We start from the raw sequence: 23,248 nt of genomic DNA, 5'->3' as shown, positions 1-23,248 counted from the left end.
CTGAAGTAGGAAGTCTGTATGTTGAATGAACATGCTGCTTTTTCTTACCCTGTTTTGTGTATTTTGATATGAACCATGTGACTTCTTAACTCCCAGTGGACCAGGACATTCTGTTGAGCAGTGTGCCCTGTTCCTCGGGCTCTCAGGGGGCTTGTGCCGGGGACGGCTCTGTCGTGGGGCACTCCTTTCTCACCCCACTTCACGTCTGTCTTTCCTCGTTCCTTCTGGGTCCCTCCTCCCTACCTTGTGTCTTGTCTCGTGCCACAGGCTTGTTTGACGGTCCAAATATTTCTTTGAACAGGACCTGCTGCAGCTACAGTATGAAGGTGTCGCGGTCATGAAATTATTTAATAGAGCTAAAGTAAATGTCAACCTTCTGATCTTCCTCCTCAACAAAAAGTTCTACGGGAAGTGATTGATCTGTTGCTGCTGGCCCAGAAGGATGAAGGAAAGAAGCTCCTCACGGTTCCCTTTCTCGGGTCCTTCTTTCCTCATTGGAAGCAAAGACCCAGCCCCGAACAGAGCCTCAACTTGATACACTCCCAACACCACCCTCTTAACCCCTCCCGATCTAATGGGACTTCTGCTGCCCTGTCTTCATAGTGAAATTGTATTTCAGGCTTAGTCTAACCCTCTTGTTCCTTCCTTTTCTTCCGTCACTTAGGAAGGAGCAGATGCTCCACTAAAATCCCTCTTGGTTGGTACAGGCTGAGAGGCCGCATGACCCTCTTGTAGGCTTTGGTGTTTGTGTGAATTAGCAACAGGGTTGGTGGGACTTGAATTCTTGTTATTTGGAAGTGGGCGCACTTGGCACTAAGGACACGCTGGAAGGCACACAACTCGAATGTCAGATCATCTCCAGTCACTAGCTTGTCATTTAAAGGTGAAGTTCCTGTACATTTCCATCCTGTCGGTCAGATGAAGGGATCCAGGGGCTCCTTGGTTCTCTTCCATTCTGATTTCCTTTATGCACAGGAGCTAACAGAAGTCCCTGTTCTGGGTTCAAAGGAAACATTTCTAGCAAAGGGGAGAGACGGCTTTCAAATGTCACCATTAAATGTGAGCAGTGCTGTTGGTGTAGCTCTGATCAGGGGGTGGGAGAGCCCCACTGATAACACCCGGCTGCGGGGGAAGGAGGGGTGTCACAACGGTCCGCTGGGCCTGCTTTTTTTTGTGCTGGTGCACGGAAGGGGGCTCCATTTCAGAAGGTGGTCCACTCAGCCCTGTCCCTGGGGCACGGATGGGCCAGCCCTAGCGTAGGGTGTAATTGTCTTCAAAACTGTTTTATATCTCAAGAGTGCCTTATTAAAGTGTAGATTTACTTCTTGAAATGTGGGTGATAGGAATTTGGAAGATTTATATAATGCTTTAAAAGCCTTTAGAATACTGTAAGAAAAGGGTTTTTAAAAATTGGCTTATTTGTATATCTGAACTCTTAGAACTTTCTTATATAGCTACAACACTAGGATTTATCTACAGGGTTGCAGGGACGTAATCCTGCCTTAAATAGACCCGAACAAAAACAAACAAAACCAGCCAACGGACATAAACTTGGTATTAAGATCGCTTTTCCCCACTTTTTTCCCTTCTATTGCTACCCATGCCTGCCATGCCTTTATTTTATGAGCTCCCATTTTTCTGGGTTTAGTCAAAAACAATTCAGTTCTAAACTTTGAGCTTCAGAAGCTTTTGTTATTACATAAAAAGTTATATACTTAGGAAAAAAACAAACAAACAACTGTTTTTCCAGGAAAATATGTTAGAAATCATGCTACTGAGCCTCTGTGTCCTCTGATGTTTTGGTTCAGTATTCCTTTATCATAAAACATAAAGTTTAACAAAATAAACTTACATTTGAAAATTTATTGATGTATATTAGAAACCAATAAACTGTTTCGTTAATAACAAATCATGTGATGTGTCCCTGTTACAAATGTAAGTGTTGGAGATGTGTCTTTCCTGAGAGACCGTTTGCTCAGTCGGGTCCACCGCCGTGCAAATGCAAGTTGCCTGCGTTCTTGGCGCACCCCAGCCAGGAAGAGGTGAGGTGTGGCGCGCCACCAGCCTGACCTGATTTTTTCCTGCATTTCTGAAGATCGTTTTTCAGTGAATATTTTCCTCAGCTTAAAAGCAGATGCTGTGACAAGTAGCATCACCTCAAAAACTGGGACCAACCAAAGCATCAACCCTTTCACTTTAACAGGAGACCCATCCGAGATGCCCGTCGGGCCTCCACGGCAGACCGCGAGCAGAGTTTACAACTCCTTTAGTAAAATATGGTGTTTGGATTATTTGTGAGGATTGTAGTTCCCTTGATACAGCTCCTAATGCAAAGTAGCACAAAACGCACTTCAAGATCTTGGTGGTCGCTGGGTAGCATTACGGTTCGGATCGCACGGGAAGCATCCAGACGAGCTCACATCGCGGCGTTGACACCACGTAGCCCTTCGGCCTCCTAAGTATTAGCCGCCGCCTTCTCCGACTCGTCCCTCCGCCTCTGACCTTCTCTTCCACTGGCTATGGTGACATTTCTCGTGAATTTACTTCCAGCCATTCGGACCGCCCATCAGATTGCTGCACACAATTGCCTTTGTATCTCTGTATGAAATAAAAGGTCATTTGTTCATGTTTGTGTTTATTTTTCTCAGTTTCATTGTTAGCAGTTCCTGTTCAACAGTGTCGACCAGAGCGAGATTTAATGATTGAAAACCACAACAGAAAACAACCCCCTTGCCAGTCCTTCTGAAGGAGCCAACCCGAGTCAGCTACCCGTTCACTGAGTCACCGCAAAGCGATGTTTAGCCTGGGAGGGTAGCCTTTTTCAAGTGTCACCTGCTTCAAGGAGCCTCCCAGAGGAAGAGATCAGGGTGGGGAGAGCATACGTCCTCCCGCCGCTGGTGAGCTGACAGCCGGAAGTTTAAAACCGCTACAGCATCTGATCTCTTAGGAGTGGCAGCACCCCAGGTCCCTCGGGGGAAGTCACCAGAAGGGACCTGGGGAAGCTGCATATGGAAAGAGTAAACAGCAAAAGGGGAGGGGGGTGCTTCCTTTTAAGTAAGGCCCCAGGGCACAGCCTCACTCAAAATACAAGTATGTATACAAGCATCCCATTGTGTTTATAAACTGTGGCTAGGCTCTATTGGAAAATTAGGGACTAAGAAATAAGAGGGAAAACAGAATGCTTCTAAAGTAAACAGCAGTGGGAAATAGAAGACGGCATTCCGTGTGAGTGGAAGCGTGGTGGGCGCCATGGTAGGAGCAGGACCCCCCAGGCCCAGCTGCTTGTCCCCTGAACCCCACTTTTCTCCTGAAGTGGGGGAGCTGCTCTCTGCAGCTGTGTCACTGAGACAACTTGGGCTCCATGTTGTCCTGCAGAGAAATCAAGGGAGGCAGAAAGGTGCTTCTCAGGACAGAACTGTTAAATAAGGAAACCAGGACCAGGGGAAAGGAGAGGAAGCCCCAGGGATGCAGGCAGACAGTGAGTTCCCCCGGCAGCTGTGTCCCTCCCACCTTGATGCCTGTGCAAACCCATGAGGAATTGGGGCGACGTACCCCTCCATGGATTTTAAACCTGACATCTGTATTTTGTAATCTTTTAATTATGAAGCGTGCAAGTGCCCACATACTGTGAATTTCAAGATAAAAATTCCTCACTTTCGAAGGTATGCAGCAGAACCCGCTGTCCATTTTTCTTTACACCGAGTGCTCACCACAGTAAATGCGGTCCCCCTCTGTCACCAGGCATTGTTACAGTCTACTGACTAATCCCTATGCTGTATTTTCCTTTTTTTTTTTTTTGAAGATTTTATTTTTAGTCATCTCTACACCTAACGTGGGGGCCGAACTCACAACCCCGAGATCAAGAGTCGCCGCTCCTCTGACAGAGCCAACCAGGCGGCCCTGCATGCGGTACTTCCCCTCTCCATGACTTACTCCTTGGCAGTTTATACGTCTTAATCCCCTTTATTTCACCCGCCCACCCCCAACCGTCAGTTTGTTCCCTATAAGTAAGAGTTTGATTTTTTTCTTGCTTCATTTGTTTTGGGTTTTTTTTTTAGATCCCACATGAGTGAAATCATATGGTATTTGTTTCTCTGACTTAATTCTCTTGGCATAATGCCCTGTAGTTCCATCCATGTCATCTCAAGTAGCAAGGTCTCTTTCTTTTTTATAACTGAGTAATATTCCATTGTGTGTGTAGCCCATATCTTTTTTTAAATTTTTTTTATAAACATATAATGTATTATTAACCCCAGGTGTACAGGTCTGTGAATCACCAGGTTTACACACTTCACAGCACTCACCATAGCCCATACTGTAGCCCATATCTTTATCCATTCATCCATCGGGGGCCGCTTGGGCCGCTTCCATATTTTGGCTATTGTAGATAAAGCTGCTATAAACAGAGGGTCATATATCTTTTTAAATTAGCATTTTCATTTTGTTTGGGTCAATACTGAGAAGGGGAATTACTGGATCAGAGGGTAGTTCTATTTTTAATTTTTTGAGAAACCTCCATACCATTTTCCACAATGGCTGCACCAATTTACATTCCCACCAGCTGTGCCCGAGGGCTCCTCTTTCTCCACATCCTCACCCAGACTTGTTATTTCTTGTCTTTTTGATTCTAGCCATACTGACAGATGTGAGGTGATAATCTCGTTTTGATCTGCATTTCCCTGTTGAATAGTGATGGTGAGCTTCTTTTCAAGTGTCTTTTAGCCGTTTGTAAGTCTTCTTTGGAAAAATATTCAGATCCCCCGCTCTTTTTTTTAAGATTTTATTTATTTATTTGAGAGGGAGAGAGCGGAGGGACAGAGGGAGAGTAAGAAGCAGACTCCCCACTGAGCAGGGAGCCCAACGCGGGACTTGATCGCAGAACTCTGAGATCATGACCTGATGCTTAACTGGCTGAGCCACCCAGGTGCTCCTCTCTCTTCATTTTTTGATCAGATATTTTTTGCTTTTGAGTTGTGTAAGTTCTTTTTTTTTTAATATCAGTTTTTTTTAAAGATTTTATTTATTTATTTATTTATTTGACAGAGAGAGAGATCACAAGTAGGCAGAGAGGCAGGCAGTGGGGAGGAGGAGGGGCGGGAGCAGTCTCCCTGCTAAGCAGAGAGCCCAATGTGGGGCTTGATCCCAGGACCCTGGGATCATGACCTGAGATGAAGGCAGGCTTAACTCACCGAACCACCCAGGCACCCCTGAGTTGTGTAAGTTCTTAACGTATTTTGGATATCAACCTCTTACCAGATAAATCATTTGCAAATATCTTCTTTCATTCAGTAGGTTGCCTTGTCATTTTCTTGATGGTTTCCTTCCTTGTACAAAAGCTTTTATTTTGATTACAGTCTCAATGATTGGTTTTTGTTTTCCTTGCCCAAGAAGACATATCCAGAAAGGTGTTGCTAAGGCCAGTGTCAAAGATGACTGCCTATGTTTTCTTCTGTGAAGAGGCTCTTTTCTCCATTGTATATTCTCTTCTCCTTTGTTGTAGGTTAATTGACCAAAGAAGTATGGGTTTATTTCTGGGTTCTCTATTCTATTCCATTGATCCATATGTCTATTTTTGTCCCTTATCCATTTTTAAAGGTACACTTTAAATGTACCCTTATACATATTTCCTCTTTTTTTTTAAGATTTTATTTATTTATTTGACAGACAGAGATCATAAGCAGGCAGAGAGGCAGGCAGAGAGAGAGAGAGAGAGAGAGAGGAGGAAGCAGGCTCCCCGCGGAGCAGAGAGCCTGACGCGGGGCTCCATCCCAGGACCCTGGGATCATGACCTGAGCCGAAGGCAGAGGCTTTAACACACTGAGCCACCTGGGTGCCCCTCTTTTTCCTCTTTAAACTCATGTTTCCATTCCACTTCCCTGAGAATTTTATCCTAACGTAATATTTAAAGCTTAAATCCTACTTTTTATTAGTCTGTCATGATTATCTAACAGAAATAAATATTTGTTTAATTTCCTTTGACTATAAGGCTGTTAATGACATCCAGAAAGATACTTGTGTCATTATAGTTCTCGTTAGTGAATATTTTATCAAAGTTGTGTATTGTCTGGACAGTTGTATAAATAAGGTATTTGAAATGTGTTTCTTAGTGAGATAAACGAAGAGTTTTTAAATGAAGGTTTAAGAAACTTGTGGATAAACATTGCTACTTGTTAGAGTGAGATAGGGCTCATGGCCAGCTCTCTTCTGGTTTTCATTTTTATAAATGTAAGCGCTGAGAACCTTTGCCGCCAAATAAGCATATGGCAGTAGAGGGTGTTGTGTTAGAATGATGGCATCCATTTGGGGAAACTCCTTAGTTTATCCAAAGAATCTCAATGATTTATCATAATTAGAACACGATTAGGTCTTCCAATTTTGTTAAAAGCCAAAAAAAGGAAAAAAATACCTGAATTTATTATTCAGTCATGAGATCATCCACTTTTTCCAGACTTGGGAAGTAGACAAGGGGCTTCACTAAGATTTATTAAATATCTGAATTAAAGTCATAACCTTTTGACTTAGGGACAACTTATTTAACCCAATATGCTAAGACGCTTGGGGGAAATGGGACTATTTTAATATGCCTTCAGCACTACAATTTTTAAACTTTCTTATTAGGAAAAACTAGCATATAAATAGAAGGAATCGTATAATGAACTCCCATGTGGCCTCAGTGGTTATGCACCCATAGTCAAACTGTTCCTCCTGAATGCCACCCCAAGCCCCCTTAGGTTGTTTTGACAAATCCCAGATATAGTCTCATTTCACCCATAAATACTTCAGTATGTGTCTCTAGCATAGTGTTTCCAATTAGGGAGCAGTTGTGTTCCCAGGAGACATTTGGCAATATTTGGAGATATTTTTTGTTGTCCCAAGTAAGGGAGTGCTGCTGGCATGCTACCCATTTAGTGGGTAGATGCCAGGGGTCCTGATCAACACCTTACAATGTACGGGACAGTCTCCTCTACAAAGAATTATCCAGTCCAAAATGTCAGTAGTACCGGGGTGAGAAGTCCCCCTCTTTCCATAGAAGCACTTAAGAAAAGTATCTCCAAACCATTATCACACCTAAACACTCATTTAAAAATACCAGCTAGGGCACCTGAGTGGCTCAGTGGGTTGAGCCTCTGCCTTCGGCTCAGGTCATGATCTCGGGGTCCTGGGATCGAGCCCCACGTCGGGCTCTCTGCTCAGCAGGGAGCCTGCTTCCCCCCTCTCTGTGCCTGTCTCTCTACCTACTTGTGATCTCTGTCAAATAAGTAAATAAAATCTTTAAAAAATAAATAAATAAATAATAAATAATAAAATAAAAATACCAGCTATTTGGCCGGTGTTTGCATTTCTCCAGTGTCTTGTGATTCCTCAAACAGTTCATATGTTTGAATCAGGTGCCAAACAAGGCACACATATCACATCTGGTTAACAGGTCTTCTAAATCTTCATCTATAAGTTCTCTCTTTAAAAAATATATATTTATTTATTTATTTATTTATTTATTTGGCAGGGAGAGAGAGAGAAGAGAGCATGAGCAGGGGGAGCGGCAGGCAGAGGGAGAGGGAGAGGCAGACTCCCCATTGAGCAGGGAGCCTGACATGGGGCTCAATCCCAGGACCCCAGAATCATGACCTGAGCTGAAGGCAGACGTTTAACAACTGAGCCCCCAGGCGCCCCTAAGAGATGGATTTCAAGAAGAACAAGAAATATTCAGATTTGGGCTTTAGACACAGGGAGGAAGAATGGGGACAAGGGGGGGAAGACTCAGGACAATGGGTGCTAAGGTCTTCTGTGTGTCCCTTTGGACCCACTGCCCACCCTCACTTTCCTCTGTGCCCCAGGGCCGCTGGCGTGTTTGGTTGTGTTTGGCCAATGGCAGGCATCACAGGGAGACTGGAGGACTGGGAGAAGGCAGCGTTCAGATTTCTTTCTCTAGGCTGCTGCACGATCTGCCTTTCCCTACCAAAGACCAGAGCTCCGGGCGGGTGGCTCTCACCCAACACTGCCCTCTCCCTGTGGCAGGAAGCAGTCCCTCCCCACGGCCGTGGGGCACACAGTGCCAACCGCTGTAACTAGCCCCGGGGGAGCATCCTCTCTAAATCCTGCCCTCTTTCTTTATTACCTTGTCTTCAAATTACCAGTCTGAGTGTTCCATCTGTTTCCTGCTGGGACGCTGGTACACAAGTGGGCCAATTAAAGTCTCACTGAATGAGAGTTCTGGGTGTGGGAGGCCAGCGGCTGAAGTAGATAAAGATAGTTAGGATGGGGGCGCCTGGGTGGCTCAGTGGGTTAAAGCCTCTGCCTTCGGCTCAGGTCATGATCCCAGGGTCCTGGGATAGATCCCTACATCGGGCTCTCTGCTCAGCGGGGAGCCTGCTTCCTCCTCTCTCTCTCTGCCTGCCTCTCTGCCTACTTGTGATCTCTGTCTGTCAAATAAATAAATAAAATCTTAAAAAAAAAAAAAAAAGATAGGATGGACAGAAGTGTGTGAATTCTGGGGATATTTGGGAAGTGGAGTCGGTATGCTGGCTGTTGGGAGCCATGGAACCGTGTGCAACACAGCCAGGAAAGGGCTCAGCAGGAGGTATTCTACCGTCAAGAAAGTTTGGGAAACCCCATGTTCCATCTTTCTACACGCAAGTCATAAGAGGCATCAGCAATTCAAGAAGCCTTAGAAGTCACACAGGAAACCTGCCTAACTTCGGATTACCTAACTTTTTCCCCAAATGGATTATACAGTGCAATCCCAACCCTTTACTTTGCAGGAAACTCTTGTCGGCCACCTGTGAGGCTCTGTGTTCCATGAAACACACTCTGAAATGCTGGAGAGAGGGGAAGCGGCAATCAACTCGATCTTGAGCTTTTAATAAGTAGTAAATATTACTTAGGAAACAAGCAAAGATGGGCATTTGTATCTCACGTTTGCTAAATGATTTTGTATTCCATTCTACATTTCGGGTTGGGTAAAACTATTTTTTAAACCTGTTTGGCCTTAAGTTACAGATATGTATTCTCTATTTTGCCCCAAATTGTCTGTGAAATAGTTTTCATACGAAAATGTAAGCATGTGTACTTGATAAAGATTGTTCATAGCCACTGGCCTTTGTCTCTGGAGAAACACATTCCCAGAGGCACTGAGGTCTGGCGGGCAAGGAAAATCTGCAGATAGACACATAATAGAACACATCTAGAAAGGAGGATGTGATAGGAACTAAAGGATAACTCCTCTTCTAAAAATCCAACTAACTAAGAAAGAACTAGCTTCCAAAAGTGAAGAAAACCAGTGCTTAAAAAACCCCTTTCCGTGAAAAGAAACCAGGTTATTTGGAGAAATGGCTGATTCTGGGGCTGACCACAGCAGTGCAAGATGAGCCTGGATCATCTTGTTGCGTCCAGAAGGAAAAAAAAAAAACAACTAAAAAACAGACGGGGACATATTAAAAGGACAGGGAAGCCAGCTTGAAGGTCAAGTCCAGGATACTTTAAATACAAAAATAATAACAGTAATGGATCATATCCTAATGGATAAAATAAGACTGAGTCCATTCTGATAAAGCAAATAGGGAAAGGGCAAGAATCATCGATGGGTGCTAAAATTATTGGATGCACGTTTGTTGAGTAACAAGATATTTACTTAGTCTCAGAGCCTCTCCCTTCAAGGGTCTTACTGATTAGAGGGAAAAACAGAAACTTCACAGTGGAGAGAGCCTACGGACATCCCCTTAACCACATCCAAGCTTACCATCAGTCGTGGGACACCTAGACATAGTCTGCCTCCTGACTGATAAACTGAGAAGAGCACGACATCGTTCCTATGTTATTCCTGCCAAAATGCATCACCTGAAACAAACCGTGAGAAATACAAGACAAACCCTAGCTAACGGACATTCGACAAAGTAACTGGCTTGTCACGTCAAGAATTTTCAAAGTCATGAAAAACATATACAAATTGAGGGGTGCCTGGGTGGCTCAGTCAGTTAAGTGACTGACACTTGATCTCAATTCAGGTCTTAATCTCAGGGCCATGAGTTCAAGCCCCGTGTGGGGCTCAAAGCCTATTTTTTAAGAGATTCTTTTTTTTTTTTTTTAATCTATTTGACAGACAGAGATCACAAGCAGGCAGAGAGAGAGGGGGAAGCAGGCTCCCCGCTGAGCAGAGAGCCCGATGCGGGGCTCGATCCCAGGACCCTGGGATCATGACCTGAGCCGAAGGCAGAGGCCTCAACCCACTGAGCCACCCAGGCGCCCCTCAAAGCCTATTTTTAAAAAAATAAAATAAAATTGAGGGTGCTTGGGTGGCTCAGTCAAATAAGCATTTGCCTTTGGCTCAGGTCCTGGGATCAAGTCCCATGTCGGGCTCCCTTACTCTGCAGGGAGTGTGCTTCTCCTTCTACCCTTCCCCACTGCTTGTGATTTCTCGATCTCTCTCAAATAAATTAAAATCTTTTTTTTAAAAAACTGCACAGGTGTTCCAGATTAAAGGATGCTAAGAAACATGACACCTGAATGTGGTGAGCTATTTCAGGTTTTCTTTTGCTATAAAGAATATTACAGGGACAGTTGGTAAACATTTTAATAACATCTGTAGATTAGATAACAATACTGTATCAATGTCAATTTCCCGATTTTAATAATTACACTGTAATCATGTAAGAGAATATCCTTGATTTTGTAAAATCAACACTGACGTATCTAGGGAGAAAGGGGCACTGTAACAGCTTACTCTCAAATGGTTTAGAAAAATGTATGTAGGGGCGCCTGGGTGGCTCAGTCAGTTTAAACATCTGACTCTTGATTTTGTCTCAGGTTATGATCTCAGGTCATGATTTTAGGACCATGGGATCCAGTCCCACACTGGGCTCCGTGCTCAGTGATGAGTCTGCTTGAGATTCTCTCTCTCCCTCTGCTCCCCCACCCAAATCTCTCTCCCTAAAACAAATAAATAAATCTTTTAAAAAAAGAAAAAATAGATAAAGAAATGATAAAGCAAGTGAAGTAAAATATTTGAGGCATCTGGATAAAGAGTATGTGATAATTCTTTTTTAATTAAGAAAAAAATTTTTAGAGAGGGTGAGGGGAGGGCAGAGGGAGAGAGAGAATCTTAAGCAGGCTCCATGCCCACTGTGGAGACCAGTGCAAGACTTCGTATCACAACCCTGAGATCATGACCTTAGCTGAAATCAAGAGTCAGTCACTTAATCAACAGCAACCTAGACAACCCTCTTTTTTTTTTTTTAGATTTTTTAAAAAGATTTTATTTATTTATTTTGAGAGAGAGCACAAGTAGGGTAAGGAGCAGAGGGAGAAGCAGACTCGAGTTGGTTGATGGGCAGAGAGAGAGGGAGAAGCAGACTCTCCACTGAGCAGGAGCCCGATTTGGGGCTCGATCCCACGATCTTGGAATCATGACCTGAACTGAAGGCCGACACTTAACCAACCGAGCCACCCAGGTGCCCCTTAGATTTTATTTTTAAGTAATCTCTACACCCAACATGGGGCTTGAACTCACAACTCTGAGTTCAGGGTCACACGCTCCATTGACTGAGGTAGCCGGGCACACCAAGAATTCTTTAAATTATTGCAACTTTTCTAGAAGACTAAAATTATGTAAAATTTAAAAGCTTTAAAGAAATGAGGATCCTTATGTGCAACAAGAATGATTTTGGCTGTAAGAAATGAAAATGACTTCTAGTGACTTAAATTTATTTCACATAAATCTAGAGGAAAAATAAGTATTGGTTCAGCTAGTCAACAATGGCAATGTTGTTTTTTATTTTTAGTCTTTCTGAATACTGAGGGTTATTTTTTTTAAGATTTTATTTATTTATTTGATGGGGAGTGGGAGAACACAAGCAGGGGGAGGGGAGAGAGAAGCAGCTCCCCGCCGAGCAGGGAGCCCAATGCAGGACTCGATCCCAGGACCCTGGGGTCATGACCCAAGCCAAAGGCAGTCACTCAACCAACTGAGTGACCCAGGTGCCCCTGAGTTTGTTTTTATGGTTTCTCTTTCCACGGTGGTGAGATGGCTCCAGAGGCTCCAGGCATCACCTCCGTATTCAAAATATACAGAAGGAAGGGGCAAGCCACAGCTAATATGTCCCTCGTCTCTGAAGACCAGAAGTTTTCCTGGAAGCTTCCCAGAAGGCTTGCCCTTCCATCTCAATAACCAAACTGGCCATGTTGCCGACCTCATGGATGAGGGAGGTCAGGGGGTGACATCTGCCTGCCTGGTCTCTGCAACAGAACACTGGAGGGAGTGTTTACCAAGCTAAGAGGTTGACTACTTTTAATTTGAAAACAATGAACTGAGGACATCTGGGTGGTTCAGTCAGTTAAGCATCTGCCTTCAACTCAGGTCACGATCCCAAAGTCCTGGGATCAAGCCACTTATCAGCCCTGCATCAGGCTCCCTGCTCAGGGGAACCCACTTCTCTCCCTCTGCCTACAGCTCCCCCTGCTTGTGCGCTCTCTCTCTCTCTCTCTCTCTCTCTCTCTCTGACAAATAGATAAAATCTAAAGAAAAGAAAGCTACAGACTGTATTAATTCTTTGATCCACCCTATGAGTCCATTTTTTTTTTAAGATTTTATTCATTTTTTGAGAGAGAGTGAGTAAGCGAAAGAGCACATGAGCAGGGGGAGAGGGAGAAGCAGAGGTCCTGCTAAGCAGGGAGCCCAACGTGAGGCTTGATCCTAGGACCCTGGGATCATAACCTGAGCTGAAGGCAGATGCTTAACGGACTGAGCCACCCAGGTGCCCCCTATGATTCCATTCTTTTTTTTTTTTTTAAGATTATTTATTTATTTATTTGACATATAGAAATCACAGGCAGGCAGAGAGAGAGAGAGGGGAGGAAGCAGGCTCCCTGCTGAGCAGAGAACCTGATGCGGGGCTCCACCCCAGGATGCTGGGATCATGACCAGAGCTGAAGGCAGAGGCTTAACCCACTGAGCCACCCAGGCGCCCCTATGATTCCATTCTTAATGGCAGCATTTCTTAAGGTTTGGTGCCCAAACCCCCTGTAACAGAATCATTTGTTATAAAGGCAGAATCCTGGGCTACAATCTAGTCTGCAAAACTCATAATCTCTTGGGATGGGAGCCAGGAATATAAATTTAATTTAATTTATGTATTTATTTAAGATTTTATTTATTTATTTGACACAGAGAGAAAGGGAGCACAAGCAGGGGGAGTGGCAGGCAGAGGCAGAGGGAGAAGCAGACTCCCCACCAAGCAAGGAGCCTAATGTGGAGCTCAATCCCTGGACCCTGAGATCATGACCCGAGCTGAAGGCAGATGCTTAATGGACTGAGCCACCCAGGCGCCCCAGGAATATAAATTTTAAACAAACACCTGGATTCCAGCGAAGTTGTGGACAAAGGTAAATGGAAAATAGTAAAACACCTAGAAACACTGGATAAAACATAACAAAAACTGTAATGCATACTTGAACTCACAAGAAAAGAAAATCCTCAAGTGACTAAAAATCAAATTGTAAGCCTGTAGTTATCTCTTCTAGTAATCTAGGAGCTTCAAGTTTTGGGTTTGTTTGTTTTTTAATTAACTTAACTCCATACTTCATTCACATTTCCTTGGTTTTTACCTATTATCTTTTTTCTGTTCCCGGGTTCCACATGACATTTAGTCATCATGACCCCTTAGGTTCCTCTTGGCTGTGATGATTGGAGAATCAGTTTTTAGGGCCCAGAGAGTTAGACCTGGAACCCAAGTCAGGACTTCAGGTGTGTGGGGAGAAGCAGTCCTCTATGGGACCTGAGCATTCTCGGATGTTCTGGTTGCTTATGCTGCAAACGCAGATCTCTGATCATTCTTTTTTTTTTTTTTTAAGATTTTATTTATTTGAGAGTGAGCAAGAGAGGGCATGAGTGGGGAGGAGGGGCAAAGGGAGAGGTAGAAGCAGACTCCCTGCTGAGCAGGAAGCCCGATGTGGGGCTTGAACCCAGGACCCTGAGATCGTGACCTGAGCCGAAGGCAGACACATAGCCGACTGAGCCACCCAGCCACCCCTCTGATCATTCTTTACTGGGCCATTTCTCAGGGTTGTGTTGCAGCAGGTGGCCTGGAGGGATGAGGTAATGCCTTTTTCTGGCAAAAAGAACAGGCTAATTCTTCTCCTGTTACAGAACCCCCTGCATGTGTAGGCATCCGTGTGGGTCCTTCTGCATCACCCCTGTGGGACTTGGTGGGTAAAGGGAATTGACACAGAAATGATGTTCGTGCTGCTTGCTGGGTGGTGTCTTTTACCCAGGAATCTCTTGTCTCCTCCCAGAATCCATGAATCAGTAACCGATTCGCGCATTAACTTGTAAAATTTCAGCCTGAAATAGTGAAATCTGCCCATTGGCAAAATTAACAAAGAAGCTTGGCTGGGCTCTGGGAGGGAGGGAATCCTTGAGAAACCAAAAATTTGGCCCCACCTGGGTTTAGGGTCTGCATTCACAATATCCATGTAATAAAAATCCTCATGTCTAGTAATTGATTTTTCTGTGGCTCATGAAACAAAGCACGACTATATCTGAGTCATATTCCCACTACCCAGGATTACCACTGGAACCCTCCCCCCCACAAATCAAGCCCCCTTAAAGAGGAAAGTGTAGTTAAAAACTTTAGGAAACAATTCGCCATATGCAAGAGCCAGTAGATGCAACAAATAAGATCAGAGATCCCCACACAGGCTAATAGAACTACATGCTGAAAGGGAATATAAAATTGTATAACTAAAGGCATAAAAGAAAGGTGGGGGAAAGTAAGAAAAGAACAGGACTCTGAATAAAGATCAGGCTAGATTTGACAAAATTAGCTAGAAAAGCATAGTGCTTTTTAAAGATTTTATTGATTGATTGATTGATTTGAGAGAGAGTGAGCTAGAGAGCACAAGCAGAGGGAAAGGGAGAAGCAGATTCCCTGCTGAGCAGGGAACCTGACAAGGGGCTCCATCCCAGGACCCTGGGATCATGACCTGAGCCAAAGGCAGCCATTCAACCAACTGAGCCATCCAGGTGTCCCTAGGAAAACATAATTCTTTTTTTTTTTAATTTACTTATTTAACAGACAGAGATCACAAGTAGGCAGAGAGGCAGGCAGAGAGAGAGGAAGGGAATCAGGTTCTCCGCTGAGCAGAGAGCCCGACGCGGGGCTCGATCCCAGGACTCTGGGATCATGACCTGAGCTGAAGGAGAGGCTTCAACCCACTGAGCCCCCCAGGCGCCCCAACATAATTCCTTTTAAAAAATATATTTATTTGACACAGAGAGAGAGAGAGATCACAAGTAGATAGAGAAGCAGGCGGAAGCAGGCTCCCTGCTGAGCAGAGAGCCCCATGCGGGGCTCGATCTCAGGACCCTAAGACCATGACCTGAGCCGAAGGCAGAGGCTTAGCCCACTGAGCCACCCAGGCGCCCCAGAAAACATAATTCTTAAAGAAGAAAAATCTCAATGGACAGGTTAAACAGCCAATTAGATAGAGCTGATGAGAGAAGCTTATAAAATGGAAGATAGATCTAAGGAAATCACCTAGAACGTAGTACAGAACTAGCGTGGAAAAATGTGAAAGGAAGGTAAAAAGAAATGAAAAATAGAATGAGAACCATTTGATATGCATCTAACTGAACTTCTAGAAGGAAAGAATAGAGAATACGGAGAAGAAGCAATAGTTGAAGAAATTTAAAAATTTTCCTAGAACATTTGAATGGTGTGTAGCAGAGTCTTCCAGTTTCTGCAGGATCTGTTCTTCCCTCATCTAATGCAATGGTCCTCGGCCTCACCTGACAGCTTGTTAGATCTGCAAATTCTCAGCCCCATCCAGACCTTCTGAATCATACACTCAGAAATGGGGCTCAGGAATCTGTGTTTTAATAAGCTCTCCAATGATTCTGATCAATGCTAAAGTGTGAGAACCACTGTTCTATCACAATAGAATCCTGATTTTTAAAATTTTATGTATTTATTTTAGAGAGAGAGAACACAAGAGAGCATGAGTGGGTGGGAGACAGGGAGAGGGAGAGAGAGATCTTTGTTGTTGTTGTTTTGTCAGAGAGAGAGAGCACACAAGCAGAAGCAGGTTCCCAGCTGAGCAAGGAGCCTGACACTGGACTTGATCCTAGGACTCTGGGATCCTGACCTGAGCTGAAGGCAGATGCTTAACTGACTGAGCCACCCAGGCATCCTGGGAGAGAGAGAATCTTTTTTTTAATTTAATTAAATTTATTTATTTGACAGAGATCGCAAGTAGGCAGAGAGGCAGGCAGAGAGAGAGAGGAGAGAGAATCTTAAGCCGGCTCCACACTCAGCAGCATGGAGCCCATCCCAGGGCTCGATCTCATGACGCTGAGATCACAACCTGAGCCCAAACTGAGAGTCAGGTCTAACTGCTCCTGTACACACTTTTGACCAATATTTGTATTTTTAGGCCTTTCCCTTCCCTCCTCTGCTGCCTCTGGTCCACTTTCTAAAGTTCTTTGATACAAATTATCTCGCCGCTTATTAGCTTTTCCCCTTCCCCTGGTCCTCAGGCATTTTGTTTTTGGCTTTCTTTGTTATGCTTTGGCACTTACCGTCGGTCCATGTGTGGTGGGCCATAGCTAGGCCTTCCAGAAGAAAGCCCCTACTTGGACAAAGTGAAAAGTTAAGGCATAGGCAAGGAGAGTTTGAAGAAGTTGGACACACCAAGAATTTCAAGACCCTGAATCTGAACCCAGACTCAGCACCCAGATGACCCAAGCTGCTTTCCAGGTGCTGATACTGGTACTTCAGCAGACGTGGAATCACAAACCTGGGAACTTTATTTCAAAACTCCTCAGGCCTGCTGACCATCACTGCCACCACCTTGAGCATCCCTATATGAAGAGCAGAAGGAAAAAAAACGGGAATTCACACTCACTAATAAGTCTCCTTTGTCTGAGTCAGGCATTGGCAAACTCCTTTTTGTAAAGGGCCGGAGAGTAAATAGTTTGAGTTTCACAGGCCATAGGGTCTTATCTCCTTGTAGCTACTCACCTTCGCCATTGTAGCAGGAAAGTAGCCACAAACAACACATAAATAAATGGATATGGCAACTTTCCAATAAAACTTCACTTACAAAAACAGACAGGGAGACAGATTTGGCCCACTGACTGTAGATGGCTGACCCGTGGGCTAAGTTATTCTGAGAACTTTTCATGTTTGATAAAGATTATAAGAGAATTGCTCAGTATTTGTGGGAATCAGTTATTTTAAATGAAGAATTTTGAAGACTTTTTAAAGAAGATTTTAATTATTTATTTGACAGAGAGAGACAGTGAGAGAGGGAACACAAGCAGGGGGAGTGGGAGAGGGAGAAGCAGACTTCCCACTGAGCAGAGAGCCCTATGTGGGGCTCGATCCCAGGACTCTGGGATCATGACCCGAGTCAAAGGTAGATGCTTGATGACTGAGCCACCCAGGAACCCCTTTTGAAGACTTTAAAAAAAAAATCTTCTGGCCTCTTTGGTTGCTGATGCTGTTAGCTTAATTACTGTTCTTCCATAGATCATCTTTCTCTTGTCCTTGGTTACTTTACAGTTTTGTTATACTATGTTGAACTGTGGATTTTGTTTTATTTATCTTGTTTGGAACTCCATATAATTCTGTCTGAAGATGTATATCGGTGAGGAATAGATTTGGCTATAACAGAAAACCTCCCAGAAAGGGACCTTAAGCAGGATGAAAGTTTATTTCTCTCTCGTGTACAAGTTAAGGTTACTGGGGCACCTGGCTGGTTCAGTCTAGAGCACGTGACTCCTGACCTCAGGTAGCGAGTTTAAGCCCCACATTGGGTGTAGAGCTCACTTAAAAAAAAAAAAAAAAAGTCGAGGTATTTATCTTGTTGCTTTGCCATTCACAACCTCAACTTCATGGTCATCTACATTCTAAGCAGCAAGATAGAGGAAGGTAAGACTAGGGGAAAGGGCAGATGCACATGTTTCTTAAGAGAGGTTCTCAGAGGCTGCTACATTAACTTCTTTTTATGTCTCTGCCATTGAACAGAACTTACATGGCCACATCTAAATATAAGAAAGTCACATGCCCAACTAAAAATCAGGATTTTATGGGACCCCTAGGTGGCTGAGTCGGTTAAGTGTCAGACTCTTGATCTCAGATCAGGGCTTGATCTCAGGGTCACAAGTTCAAGCCCTGTGTTGGGCTCCAGGCTGGGAGCGAAGCCTACTTAGAAAAATAAAAGAGCCACATGCAGGCACACATAGCTTACAGTCAGTTTAAAACTAAGTGGTATTTGTTCTTTCTTACTTTTTTGTGATGTTGATAGTAATATTTGTATTTTTTAAAAATACAAATCATTTAGAAATGTGTAAAGCAGAAAATAAAAGTTTCCCAGTAGTCCCTGCATCCCCAAAGGGAGCTATTGTTAACCATATCTTGATATGTTTATACAAATTTTTCTATTTAAGTATAAAAGATCCTGGTTTGATTCCTGTAACAAAGGCCAAAATAACAGGGCTTTAAACAAAATCGATGCTTATCTCTCAGTCATGTAATGATCTAGAAGCAGTCCAGAACTAATACTGTGGTTACACAGTGCTGGGATCCTAGGTCCCTTTGCTACCATTCTTCTGCATTCTCAACACATAGTGTTTATCCGATGATCTAAGATAGCTGCTCCCGATCTAGTTACAACGTCCATATTCCAGCTAGTGGGCAGGAGAGAAGAGAAAACAGGCCACCCCCCTTTTCACGCAACTGCCTGAGAAAGTTGCCTATACTACTTCTGTTCACACCCTCTCAGGAGGAACATAATCACATGACCATACTTATTTGCAAAGGATACCCTATTGGGTGGAACATAATCACATGACCATACCTCTTTGCAAGGGAGAGTGGGAAATGTAGTCTGTAGCTGGCTTTAGTTTGGCAATGATGAACCCAGCTAAATCTCCAGATTACTTTTAATAAAGGAAGGAGGAGAGAATGAGTATGGGGAGACAACTAGCAATCTCTACTATAGAATATTTAAATATATATACATTTAAAACGTGTTTATTTCCAGAAAAAAGGAATCTATACATATTTATCATCTCTGTCTTAATTATGATTTTAGAGTCAAGGATCACCAGAGATTTGGGGAAAGCCTCTAGATGGAGGTCAAAATGAACAACAACAACAACAAAAAATGAACTCAGACAAAACAGAGGCAGACAATGTAAGGAGTAGAAGAAAAGGTAAAGACATAAATAATCTGTAATTAATAGTTCATTCATGCAATGAGTACAGGATGTTATTAAAAAAGAAATATTCAGGGGCACCTGGGCCGCTCAGTTGGTTAAGCCTCTGCCTTTGGCTCAGGTCATGATCTCAGGGTCCTGGGACGGAGACCCAGGTCCAGCTCCCTGCTCAGCAGGGAGTCTGCTTTTCCTTTCCCCCTCTGTCCTCCCCTATGCTCAGTCTCTCTCTCTCTCTCTCTTCTCTCAAATAAGTATAAAATCTTAAAAAATATATTCAGAAAGTAGGAAAAAGCTCTTAGAAGTTAAAAATATAGCAGAAATAAAAGTTCAATAGCAGGGTCAGTGGATAAAGTTGAGAAAATGTATCAGGAAACAGCGACAACAAAAGAAAAAGAAATAGAAAACAGAAGAGAAAGTATACGAAAATTAGCAATTAGCAATTTAGAAGATCTGTTAACTGACTGGTAGATTTTCCAAAAAGAGAGATCAAAGTAAATGAGAAGAAAATTATCAAAAAATAAGATGATTTTGGGGTCCCTGGGTGGTTAAGCAGCTGACCTTGGATTTCAGCTAAGGTCATGACCTCAGGGTCCTGGGACTGAGCCCCTGGGGGGGATCCCTGCTCAATGGGGAGCCTGCTTTTCCCTATCCCTCTGCCCTTCCCCCTACTCATGCTCTCTCTCTCTCTCAAGTAAATAAATAAATCTTTTTTAAAAATAAGACAATTTTTCAGAACTGAAGGACACGAGTGTCTAATTTCTACATACACATCACTGCCCAGCACAATGGACAACAACAGAAGCCCCACACCAAGGCATATCATCGTAAAACATCAGAACATTAAGCCTTCAGAGAACGGGGGTGACAAAACAAAAATAAACAATAAGGCCCTCAAAAACCGGGTCACCCACAAAAGAGAATGTGAATGGCCTTCTCAATAGCAGCGTGAGAAGTGAGAAAACAGGGAAGCAATGTGTTCTCGGATCTAAGTGAACAGGATTTCCAATGAAGAAGACTATGCTTAGCCAAACTATCACTCAAATATGAGGGTAAAATACACACACACACACACACACACACACACACACACACACACACACAGTTGCAAGGGTTTTATGTACTCTTCTTTGCTCAAGAAACTAGGGGGGAATGTTCTCCACTACAGTGAAGAAGTATGTGAAGCTCTAGCACAATGGGGCTGGGGGGGGGCTGGGGGCTTGCAGGAAACAGGTTAGAGGATGGACAGGGGGTGAAGGGACCCCTCAGGATGATGGTGGAGGCCACAGTCGGCCCACATAGCAACGGGTCTGGGTGGGACAAGAAGTCAAAGTGCCCTGGAAGGGAAGGTACCCCCAGACTGACCATTCACAGATGCGGTCATATCTTCCAGTATTCTGCTGGAGAGTGGGAGAAAAGGATTTGTAACAGGTTGAGAGAAATCTAACCAAATAAAAACCAGAGGCAGTAATTAACTTCCCCTGCCCGCACAACTGTAGAAAAATGAAACTATGGTATGCTATGTAAGCACTTACCACTGATTTACCAAAAATTATTATATAATGACACTGAAAGAATGGGAGCAGGGAAGATCATACTTTTGTTGAGGATACAAAATAGCCAGAGCGTCCTTCTTCACTGTAGAAAATGAATAGTCAATATCTAAAACTGAAAAAAAAATCACAAAACAGCAGGACAAGCTTATTTATAGAGGGAAATGGGAATTACTTCTTTTTAAAATTGTAGGCCTTGGGGTGCCTGGGTGGCTCAGTTGTTAAGCGTCTGCCTTCTGCTCTGGTCACAATCCAGGGTCCTGGGATCAAGCCCCAAGTCCAGCTCCCTGCTTGGTGGGGAGCCTGCTTCTCCCTCTCCCATCCCCCCTTCTTGTGTTCCTTTCTGTCTCTCTCCCATGTGCACAAATAAATAAAATCTTTTTTTTAAAATAAGATTATAGGCCTTGTAAAACTATTGTTAAACAATTTGCATGCATTTATTTGCTTAAAAATTTGAAAATGATCAGCTAACCATAATAAGAATAGAAATGGAATGAGTATCTTCCAAATCAGATCGGGGAAATGTGGAAGTAAAAACCAGTCATTCAATGCAATAAAATGCAGGCATGGTAGATAAATGCTTTGGTGAGTCGCTGGATGAGCATGGTGGAGTTAGCTCATTACTCATTCCTGTGTCTTTCTGGGCCTTCCTGTATTTCAAAAGCTAGGATTCTGGATTCCGTTTTGGCTCTTCCAATCAACTTCTCTCTTACTTGATTTGTAGGGTGGAAGTGAAGTAGAGTGTGGGTGTGTGCTGTTTTTGTGGGTGAGCACTGCCTTGGGGGTGTCTCATTTCTCCGTGGTGGGTTCCAATCAGGACACTAGCCATGTGGTTCACTAGCCAGCCATTCAGTTAAGTGGCTTCCAGATTGGGCCAGTAAGGGCCAGTGGCTCTTTTGTGGCGGATCCTGCAGCAGGCTTCTGGACGTTCTCCTGAAGGTTCAACCTAGAACCTACTTCTCCCGCCCTCCAGAGAAGCTCTTTAGCCACTTTATACACTGTAATGAATTCTTTGTACCTAATCTATCTAGAATGAATTCTGTTCTCTGAAACTGAACGCAGATGATATAACAGGAATGCAGAAAATAAAATATAAAGAAAGAATATGCTAAATACCTCAAAATAAAAGAGAATTTAATTACAACGAGAATAAATCCAATTATAATTACTAGAACAAGCTAAACTCCAGCTAACAGAGATATATTCTCATATTAAAATTTCGAAAAAATGAAGCTGGATGCTAGGAGACACATGAAAAACAACGAAGTACTACACAGTAGTTAAAAGCCATAAACACAAATGTATCTCAAAAACATAATAGGAAATGAGAAAAGTTGCGAAAGATTACTCAGCATGATGTCATTTTGGAAAACTGAAAATCGACAACTGGTGCTCTATACAGTTGGCAGATCCGTACTTCATATGTAATAACACTATAAAAACGTGAGTAGGAATGATATGCACCAACTTGAGCCCAGTGACGAGCGAGGAAGGAGAACTAAGGGTGGGGCTTTAGTTAGGTCTAATTTTGTATTTCTTTAATAAGCACCAAGTAAACGAAGCGGCATGTTTTCTGTTTAATCTCGAGTGGGGGGCGTGGGTGTCGTCTATGGACTTTTCTGGACGCGTCCGCGCGTCTCTGGTGTTGTCTAGTTGACGAAACACAGCCCCACTCTCAGCGCGGTCCAGGCGCCGTCGTGGGAGAGCAGCTCCCGGGCTGCAGAAGTAGGGGGACGGCGGGGAGACTGGCCCCTGGCCGGAGCCGGGCTCTGCGGAGGTCCCGGGGAGACTCGGCAAGAACCTCGACGAGGGGCCGGGGCTGAGGAGCGAAGAGCTCGCACCAGGGCGGGGATGGCGGCTCCCGGGTGCGCCCCTCACCAGGTGGATTTTTGGGAAGCTCCGCTGCGCGCGCCCGGACGGACCGTGAACTGAGCCCACCGAGGGCGGCGCGGGCCGGGGGCGGGCCTGGCGGGCGGCCGGACGCCCCGCAGCGCGGGAGCCGCAAGAGGGAAGGCTCGAGCTCTGGGCGTCCAGTCGTCTCCCCCGGGAGCAAAGCGGCGGCCCGGGGGGTTCGGGGAGGCACGAGGGGGCGGCCAGACGCCGGCTGGAAAGTCGTAAAGCGAACCGCGCGGCCAGGATGCCCCCCGCGCGGGAGCCCGTCAGTCACACAGCGGCTCCCGCACGTCGGAGTCGACGTGCTCTGCCGACGGGGCTCGCGGCGAGTCTCGACGCCCCGGGGGCCCCAGCCCAGGCTAGGAGCGCGGGGCAGGGCAGCGGGGCCGGGGCCGGGCGGCAGGCGGCGGGCGGGCCGCGCCGAGGGCGGGGCCGGCCGCGCGGGGGCGGACCTCGGCGCGCTCCCGGCCGCTCGCTGGCTGTGGGGCGGCCGCGGCTCCTCTGCCGGGTCGCGCCGAGGACGGGCCTTCGGGCGGCGGTTCGGGCTGCCTGCGGACGGACGCGCGGGCCGACTCCCAGGCCCCGCGCCTGCCGT

The 23,248-nt window shown here is 44.7% G+C and overlaps 1 protein-coding gene across 2 annotated transcripts in view; it reads left to right on the top strand.

The window, feature by feature from the left end:
* LOC111152707 (IQ motif containing GTPase activating protein 1) overlaps positions 1-2,627 on the top strand; it is a 114,043-nt gene extending 111,416 nt beyond the window's left edge. For both annotated transcript variants that reach the window (XM_022511279.1, XM_022511280.1), the window contains one exon: positions 302-2,627. In XM_022511279.1, coding sequence (XP_022366987.1) covers positions 302-415 — 114 coding nt within the window. In that variant the 3' untranslated portion in view covers positions 416-2,627. The remainder of the gene's footprint in view (positions 1-301) is intronic.
* Positions 2,628-23,248: the final 20,621 nt, after the last annotated feature.

This window comes from Enhydra lutris, unplaced genomic scaffold (genome assembly GCF_002288905.1).
Source record: "Enhydra lutris kenyoni isolate GAN:26980312 unplaced genomic scaffold, ASM228890v2 scaffoldscaffold29, whole genome shotgun sequence".
NCBI lineage: Eukaryota > Metazoa > Chordata > Mammalia > Carnivora > Mustelidae > Enhydra > Enhydra lutris.
This window is presented reverse-complemented; position numbering and strand designations above follow the sequence as displayed.